The sequence below is a fragment of the Electrophorus electricus genome, chromosome 8, assembly GCF_013358815.1.
Source record: "Electrophorus electricus isolate fEleEle1 chromosome 8, fEleEle1.pri, whole genome shotgun sequence".
NCBI classification, from domain to species: domain Eukaryota; kingdom Metazoa; phylum Chordata; class Actinopteri; order Gymnotiformes; family Gymnotidae; genus Electrophorus; species Electrophorus electricus.
In genome coordinates, this window is record NC_049542.1 from 15,053,310 (window position 1) to 15,062,385 (window position 9,076).

Here is a 9,076-nt window from a genome sequence, read left to right on the forward strand (position 1 = left end):
AAAAATCCCAGGCTGAATGGCTGAAAAGATTATTTCTGTCAGATTTATTTGGGAAAAAAATCATCCAAGAAAACCAATGCTTTCAAAAACATTGATAAATGACAAAAATAAAAAGGTAAATATTAATATGAATCATTTAGAAAGAATACTATTGAATACATGCATGAAAAAAAAATCCAAACAAATGCATAAAAAAACCCCCCTCTCTCTCTCTCTCTCTCTCTCTCTCTCTCTCTCTCTCTCTCTCTCTCTCTCTCTCTCAGCTTTTCCTGTATGACAAAACCCTTGATTTTCTTCATTTTTCTCCAAGGGTCTATTAAACTCTCCTAAACTGCCTTATCTTTCCCCAGTCTTCAAAAAGCCTACTTTCAGAGAAGATAGAAGAAAGCAGACCTTCTACTAAAATGCACTGACAGTCCATGCAATAGGAAATGTATATGAACATGGAACAATCAGGTTACATCTGCATAAGCATGCATCAGAATATAATTATGCATAATAAAGAGTCAAAAAGGATCCAATCAGACCCAGTTTTCTCACAAATGCACTTTGTATATGGAGTGTACATTGGAATAGACAATAGTCAGTGTCTATTATTAGTATGATAGGAAAGAGTGATATTAGGTTTCAACCTTTTGCACTGTACATAGGCTTATGTCAAGTGAGAATTATGAACTTATAATAAAGAGTAACATTGTACTGGTATTAAATGTTGAAGCAGGTTGTGGTAAGTGATATGAGACATGGGAGCCAGTGCATAACAATGTCAACAGGCCTAAAATTCCTAGCTGCTTGGTTTAACCGAGGCCACATTGTCCCCAGCCTAACTTCAGTTGATGTTCAACAGAAAAGACAAACACAGCAATTAATGAGATATATCCTTGTTAATGGGCACATCATCAGCAATGTATGTCAATGCAGGTGCATTCCCTTTTTGAAAATTAACATTTTGAATGTTGCAGGTGTGAGAAGCTGGCATCACAGTTGCAACATTTAAATAAAAACCGATAATGTTAGCTTTCTAAATACCGGACTACATTCATCTAAGAAACTGCCCAGGATGCTAAGGGTCTTTTAACTCATTTACAGTTTTGGTGAGCTAGAATAAGGCCACGAACTGGGGCAAAACAATGCAGCTCCTCACTACATGGCAAAATCAAGCAGATTATGGACTTAAAAGTCAGTTTCTGAAGCCAGATGTAGTAGGCTTTAATTGCAAAGTTGTAAAAGGCAAATTATATCTATTTACCTGTTCACTAAAAAGTATTACTATTCAAGTTTTTGGAGGCTTGGTTAACAGTGGACTATTTCAAAAATGCACAAAATCTGTTGAATTGTTTAGGCTGTGTGTATATTCACAGTATTTTCACATGAAACAAGACTGTCCTCTAGTGGTCACATTTGACTCAATTGCCTCAAAAAACAAATACATTGTGTGCGATTTCTGGTTTTGAAAACAAGACACACTCCCTCATAAATTTTCAATTCAACATAAGAGTGATGCCAATACTGACAAAAGCTCACCTTTGCACATGAAAGATTGCACTTCTGTCAGGACAGAATACATACAGTGTTTTGAATTTATAAAAAAACATTCTTCATATATTGTTACAGATACAGAAAAACCTGAATTTGGTGGAACTTTGGTGAAACACTATTGTGTAAAATTTGAACATATAAAAAGGGACTGTCTTAGCATAACCCTATTCCAACACCAGGGATAAAAACCTTAAAACATACCAGCAGACATAACAGGCATTGATTAAAATAATTTATTTTGAGAAACATCTACAATGAAAGGATTAACATGATTACTATATAAAATATTCACACAAAGAACCCACTGAAAAAAGAGCATTTGCCAGTCTCTCTGAAGCACACAAAAGTTTGGACCTAAATAAATTTCGCTGTGTTCAGTCAGAAATACATAAGTGTGTGCGCTGAACTGAGGACTTCAGTTTACATTTCAGAGACGGGTTCTTGTGTGCGGCTTGTTTCAGGCAGATTCCAGTAAATCAGGATGATCTGACATTAAGACAAACAGCAGTTAGACTGCTTGGAATCCACCACCTGTGGAATGATAAAAATAAATCATAAGCCATCTCATAACTGACTTATTGCTACTCTTGCAAATTTGGCCAAATTAACACAGTAACACAATAGAATTACAAATGGTGGGTTATATCCACTTTATCCAGACAACATGTATATTCATCCATTGAACCCACGGGCAAATATTGCTTTATATTATACATCTACCTAAATGTTGCAAATTAGATATTGCACTTTTCATCATAATCACCACCACCACATAACATGCTTAGAACCATTACTAGCCATGTTACAGTCAGCACCTGCACTCATTAGATATGATAAGATTGCCAACCGAGGCCAAGTACCTAATGGAGGTCCTTCTAGCATAGCAAGCTACTGACTGCTAAGGGCTCTGGATACCTGTTGTCTCCGCTGCTGTCTCCGATACTCCTCCTCACTAGCAGCGAGGGCCTGAGCCAGTGCCAGATCCTCCTGCTCCTGAGGACTGATGCACCCACACGCAAACACACAGAAATACACACAAACACAATCTGTTAAACTGTCTTTTTCCTACTGTCACTTTTACACTATTCAGCTCATCCACTACATGCAGGGCTACATGGCACAGGCTCCACTGAGATAGACACACCAGCATGCTAATCACAGAAGTTGCAGCATATGGCACCAACTCTTTAGAGCACTTTTTAAACATTAAACCTGTCCAAAGCAACAATAAATACTTTTTGTGTGTGATTCTTTAAAACAGCTTCTTACTATAATGGCATCTTTTGAGAAGATTAAATGGAAGCTTGGAACTAGCTACAGAGGTTTTTAAACAAAAGGCTAAGATTTAGCCACCAAGATACCTGACAGTGGGCGGGACGATCTGTGCTGATTCAGCCAGAGACATTTCCAACGCCCTCTGAAGAGCCTGCTCCTCAGTCTGCAGCCCAGCCAGAGAAAGGAATATGCCCTTTATTATTTATATACATGACCAGTTCCACCAATAATGTTTCATAAGTAACACATTAAATATTTAGCTTAGAATGAATATCCTACCAATCCAGCTTGATAGGAAGCTGATGGAGGTACGATGTTCTGTGCTGGAGGGGGACGTGGGGGAGGGGCCGAGGTCCTTTGTGCACTGCAGAAAGAAAACAATATGCTTTAAACTTGGTCTACACTTACAATCACATGACATTTAATCAAACCCACGAAAAGAATCAATGAATCTTAATGAGTAGCTTACCTACTGCCCTGAGCGTGAGCATTCCCGCTCGCCCCATTGGGCACCTGTCTGGAGCTCACTCTACTTGTTGAGCCTGCAATGTTATTACTGGAAGAACCCTGAGCTCTCATTAAAGCAGCATGTCTTAAAAATAAACAAACAAACAAATATTACCACATGCAAAACCTCCATATTGACCGTCACATAATCAAGATCAAACAGTGCCTACTCACCCAGACTTGGAGACTGGCTTGCCATCAGTCTTACAATCATGATCCAATGGATTCCTGTGCTTAAGACAGTAGTTCAAGTGGCACTGGTCGCATGTCACTCGAATCATCTCCTTCTGCTTACAGCCTCCCTTTGAACACTTATTTGTAAAAATCTTTGGGAGAAAGGGGAAATAAGGCTCAGTAAGCATTTGGAGAAACCTGAGAAGTCCTTGATATAAGCATGTACTGGATTGGGGATAATACTTTTCTTTTCCTCTGTGCAGGATCTGCCTTGCAGTCGCGGTCTATGTGCTCCCCAACTTTGATATCTGGCATTTCTCCTCTTTTCACTGGAATGGGGATGTTGCACAGAGGACACACAGGTACCTGGACATCCTGAAGAAGAAAAACAAACAAAAACAAACATTCTTTAATGAATGAAGTAAACAAGAAAAAAGCACTTGCCATACTTATAAAACTAACATACCTTTTTATATGAAGAAGTACACTTGTGACTGACATAAGTTATGTGGTCTTTGCAGAAAATTTGCTCACAGGCATCACATCTCATGGGCAGAAAATCTGTAAATTAGAAATAAACTTACAATAACATTTTTTTTCTTTCTTTAAAGATTCATTAAAATTTTCTAACTTTATAATTACAAATAGTACACTGGCTTTTTATTAGAATTTATAATTCATGAGCCTTTAAAGAGAAAACGGTAATGACATCCTGATCACTCACGCACTCCCTTCCTCACTCACACTCTCCCTCCCTCACCCAAGCGTTTGCAGGACTTCTCTGAACAATGCTCCCCTAGATCTGGAAATTCCATGACACTGGTATAATGTGTCTGCTTTCTCCCTGCAATAAGACCATTAAAATCATATCAGGCAAAACGTTAAGTAGCCATACCTATAACAACGTCAAATGATCACAACAAAAAAAAAATCTCTGGATCTCCTTGGACCACTGCATCAAATATAGAGAACGAACAGGCTGAGTCGTAACCGCGTCCCAGCTTCCCACAGGCAATAGCCATTAGTTTAGCAGCTAATGACTAAATTGTGACAATAAACAAAAACAAACATTAAAAAATAGTTGTTTTAGGTAGCATAGTATAGTTTTGCATTTTCACAAAATCACAAATAAAATAAGCATCTAATAAAACAAAACAGGTGAAACATGTGCAGTGACAATTTGATCGGTGGAGAAACAATAAATGCTGAATCATGAAGACAGCCAGCTAACCAGGTCAACATAAAAACAACTTATCTTACACATATCGTAAATGTTTAATAATTATAGATAGCTATTATGTATTCTGTTTTTCAACACAAAAATAAAATAGATAACGAGAAAACGCTAACTTGCTATCAAACATTAGCTAGTGGTCTAAACGTATCTATTATTATAAGCGACCGAGAGCAAGCGGCTTAGGTTAGCTAACTAGCTACCAACACTGGTTATGTTAGGTTAACAGTAAGAACAACTATATTCGACAATAAAACACGATGTGTCTTGAAATTCAACAATGCCACACATTAGAACCAAAATCAAAACTAGTGAGCTGTGATGTTAATTAAATAGTCGTGGTATAGTAGTATATAAAGGCAACGGTAACAACGAGCCAGCTAAAATAACGTCCAGCTAACTAGCTAGCTAGCTAGCTAACTTATGTCAACACAGGTAAACATGGCAGTAATTCCCGAAACATTGTACAATTGTATATTTTATTGTATACAAATGTAAGATTGTATAGTATAAAATTATCTATGAGGGGCTTCTTACCGATAGTGTATTAAATCAGCTAAAGTTGATCCCCTATATCAATGTTATCTTATGGGTATTTCCTCAAACTAAACAGCTACCGTGACTGACAGGCTATTTAGGCGTTGATTTTTTTCGCATGTGACGTTATCTCCGTAAGTGCTGAAGCTAGAATCAATACACTTAATTTTCAGTATAAAAGTACGCTGCAGAATTAAGCCTTTGTATGTAGATAAGAAAAGGTGGGATTCCTTTAATTAAATAGGTTTATAAGAAAAACTGTGCTTTCTCTTTTACCTACAAATCACTATTTGATGTCTGCAGATTCCCTTTGATTTGACTTTTTGATTGTTTGTTTTAATCACTAATAGTTATGGACTTTTTATGAGTGAAATAATCGTCTCAGTTGTGTCTAAATGTCTATTCTTAAACTGTAAAACTATTCAGCAAATAAATTAATAAAATGGCACAATAGTAATCTCTCTACAAGTTTATAATGTTACTAGTATTGGCCCATAATCTCTAACCAGCAATTCTATTCTTGATTCCTAGTGTATGATGAGAAAAATTATAAAGATTAAATGAACATTGGATAAAATATTTGATCAGTTTAACTTTTTTTAAAATTTGGTGAGTGCTAGAAGGCAATTTTATAGAAAATATAGAGACTACTATAAATTAATAAACTGATTGGGATATCTTCCCTAAAATGGTTTAATTTTCCATCTTTAAATTACAAAAATGTGTTGTTGAATCTTTATAAATAGTTAAATAGATACACAGTAGCTGGCTTCCTTAACCCAATAGATTCCATAGCCCCTCCCAAAGCTAAGCTATTGGAAGAGGCACTGAGTCACTGTGTCCAGCATAAACACGTTCACGCTAGAGTATTCCAGAAAACGCTACGGGAGGAAATGATGCAGCACTTTTTTATTTTAATTTTTTTTATTTCCTTAATAAAGATAAATAAATAATCAATTTAAATTATAGTTCTGTATTCCCTTATAAAAATTATTATTCATTCATGTAGGTGTTGTATACTAGTTACTAGTATACTATATAAACTACTAGTGTGTATTCTATACATACACTATTATATATATACTTTAATATTTACGTTTATACTACAGCTAACTATTATGCTTAACGATCTTTTTCTCGAGTGATCAAAAAGTGCTCTCATCTCTGTACCTATTGCTACAGATTCCTGCTGGCTGTACCAAAACCAGAGATATTCTCAGGACTTTACATACAAAAAACCAGTATTTAATTTGTTAACAAATCGTTAATCAAGTCACTGGATTTTAATAACTGTCATAGAAAATAGGCATTCAAATCACAATGAGGTACATATATTACAGTATCACCAGCATGTATTTACATAGGGGTCAAGTGTTATGTTGTCCAATCATTACCAATCAATTAAATTAAATGTTCATCTAGCTACCAAAGATGAATCAAAATCCAGGAACAGGATCCATAGATAAATATATCTAGTCTTAGTTTATTAATCATGTCATTTAGAATCCTGTAATTTAATTTAGATTTTCCTATATCCTCACATAGGTCTTCTCAACCTCTTAACTTCTAAACCAGTGAACTCTTCCTGGCGACGGACATTATCTAGCTCGCACAATACAAGGTTCACCACAAGGTGGCAGCCCACCCAACACACAGACATACTTTTTTTCAGACATCAAGTAGTTTAGGAGGTTATTATTAGGCTATTTTATTAATTCTTAGATTCACCCTATGTAAGAGGCCAGCTTCCACTTACACAAAACATGCCATGCATATGTTTAAGCATATTGTTCAAATAACAAACATTAAAGGAGCAAATAATTGTTGATCAAATATGAGAAATCATTAAATATTAGTATTGTGGAGCACCTTAGTGTGTGTAGGCTATCTTAGCTGGACCAACGTTTGTATTACACACTAGGGCATGATACTGGGTTATTACATTGCAACTAAAATCTAAAAGCAACAATTTTGCCTGAAAAGATTACTAAAAGTTTGGGTAAACTGGCACATCTTTATCCCTAGAATACAAAGCTCTGACATTGTGGTCATAAACATTTAACAATGGGCAGATTCATTTGAATGTTTTATGGGAAAACTACCTAAACAGGGGTGATCATAATGGCAATCTAGCTGTTTGTTGTACTTGTCAAACACTTCAGAAACAACGCAAGCAGTGTGAGGTGATGACAAAAGCAGTATTTAAGATCTAATATTTTTATAACTCTAAAAAGTATATCTAAAATAACCAAATACCTAACAGTTTTATACTACCATATCATCGATTGCTAGTAAAAAAAAACAAAACATGTTGACTCTCAGTTTTGGAGGAACTTTTAAGCAAAGTTTATTGTCATTCATCTTCCATTTCTAACGTCCATTGCATCCAACTAGCTCTCCACGACCTTAGTACATTTCAGACTCATTACAACTGTAGAAGCCTAAAGAACTGTAAATCTGTTAATCATAAATTATGGATTTATTGACCTGACAAGTTATAGAGATTTTCTATCAGTTAAAAAATTGAGTATTCATCATTTGTTAAAAACCTGCATACACAAACAGATGAGCGAGAGAAAAATAAAAAAAAGATTTGGAACAAAGAATATTGAGAAGGCAGTAACAATGCAGAGTCATGTTCCTGGAGCCCAGGGGGCGGGGGAGTAATCTTTGATTCCTCTCTGCTGCAGGAGCACCTGGCTCATAAGCTGCTAATTCAACTGCCAGATGGTACCTCTCAGAAAACACCTGCTTCATCATTGGAATTCCTTTAATTTGCTTACACTGCTTGAATAGCAAAATGATTGTAATAATTTCATATCCCCCATTACACCTTTCACCCCACCCCCCACCCCATTAACGCACACACACACACACACACACACACACACACACACACACACACACACACACACACACACACACACAGCCCAACACCACCGCCGTCGTCCTAGCAAACATTTAGGCCTACTTTTTTTGGTGTGGATGTGTTCCTAGTAGCCTATGACCGTACTCCAACCCTCTTTCACTGCTTTATAACGGATAATGTTGATATCGTCAGAAAGCCTTTTTACTGCTGTTCATCATCGTTTCTCACTTTGCCACTGGTGGCTCCGCTTCCCAAGATGACTGGCATTTTCAGTCTGTTTCCTCGTGCGTTTTGTATTATGATGTGCATGTCTTGGGCAAAACAAACGTACATTAATTTCACACATTCTAATCGGCAGGAGGTTTACCACTGAATCATAAGCACGTTTTGACTCACTTGAATACACAGCACTGAATTCATTTACGCTCCTAGGTAAATATTTGGTGCATCAGTGAAGCAGAGAAAAAGAAACGCTAACAGAGCACAAACGGACAGTTGCAATCCTTGATGTTCTTCTATAAAGATGTAAAGTTTTAGTTAAAGAGTGTCTAGTTCAAACCCGTGCGGTTGCTGTGTAAAGAGTTGGGCTGCTTCATAGTGTGTGTTCTGAACGAAAACGAAATGATTTAGCTGTCATGTGAAAGCCATTTTAAAATTACCTTTAATTCAATACATTTTAATATTACATTTTTAGTAGGGAATAGAGCATCATTAAAATATGATTTACCTACGTTTCTTTGCGATTCGCATGAACCATCCACACAACTGAGGCCTCGTGAAAGCCTGTAAAAAAGTTCGGATGTAATTTCCCTTCTTTGTTCTGTTTTTACATTCTGCTGGGCGGATACAGAAACGTAAGACAGACAGTGTGTCTCAGTCGGATAGTAATTACCGTCATGATAAATTGGAGGGAAGAAATCCAACTTATTTTCTATTACGAG

General features: G+C 36.5%; 1 protein-coding gene across 5 annotated transcripts; it reads right to left on the minus strand.

Annotated features, from left to right (window-relative positions):
• Window positions 1-796: 796 nt before the first annotated feature.
• On the minus strand, window positions 797-5,373 carry zfand2a (zinc finger, AN1-type domain 2A). Of its 5 annotated transcripts, none has more exons than XM_027007305.2 (10): window positions 5,267-5,373; window positions 4,256-4,339; window positions 3,962-4,056; window positions 3,739-3,870; window positions 3,496-3,647; window positions 3,284-3,406; window positions 3,094-3,178; window positions 2,901-2,977; window positions 2,455-2,539; window positions 797-2,070 (listed from the first exon to the last, which is right to left on the minus strand). In XM_027007305.2, exons 2-10 carry the CDS (start codon window positions 4,308-4,310, stop codon window positions 2,032-2,034), a joined length of 843 nt encoding a protein of 280 aa, XP_026863106.2. In that variant the 5' UTR covers window positions 4,311-4,339; window positions 5,267-5,373; the 3' UTR covers window positions 797-2,031. The 5 variants fall into 5 exon arrangements, with proteins under 5 accessions (XP_026863106.2, XP_026863194.2, XP_026863274.2 ...); XM_027007393.2 differs by having other exon boundaries at window positions 2,400-2,539; XM_027007473.2 differs by lacking the exon at window positions 4,256-4,339 and adding an exon at window positions 4,391-4,535 and having other exon boundaries at window positions 5,267-5,371.
• Window positions 5,374-9,076: the final 3,703 nt, after the last annotated feature.

Bases quoted from the DNA above. Each gene is read 5' to 3' on its own strand.
- zfand2a (XM_027007305.2), bottom strand. From the start codon at position 4,310: ATGGAATTTCCAGATCTAGGGGAGCATTGTTCAGAGAAGTCCTGCAAA. The intron at 3,871-3,961 runs GTATGTTAGTTT...TTTCTTCTTCAG, and splicing joins GTACTTCTTCATATAAAAAG to GATGTCCAGGTACCTGTGTG. The intron at 3,648-3,738 runs GTATTATCCCCA...TTTCTCCCAAAG, and splicing joins CTGCACAGAGGAAAAGAAAA to ATTTTTACAAATAAGTGTTC.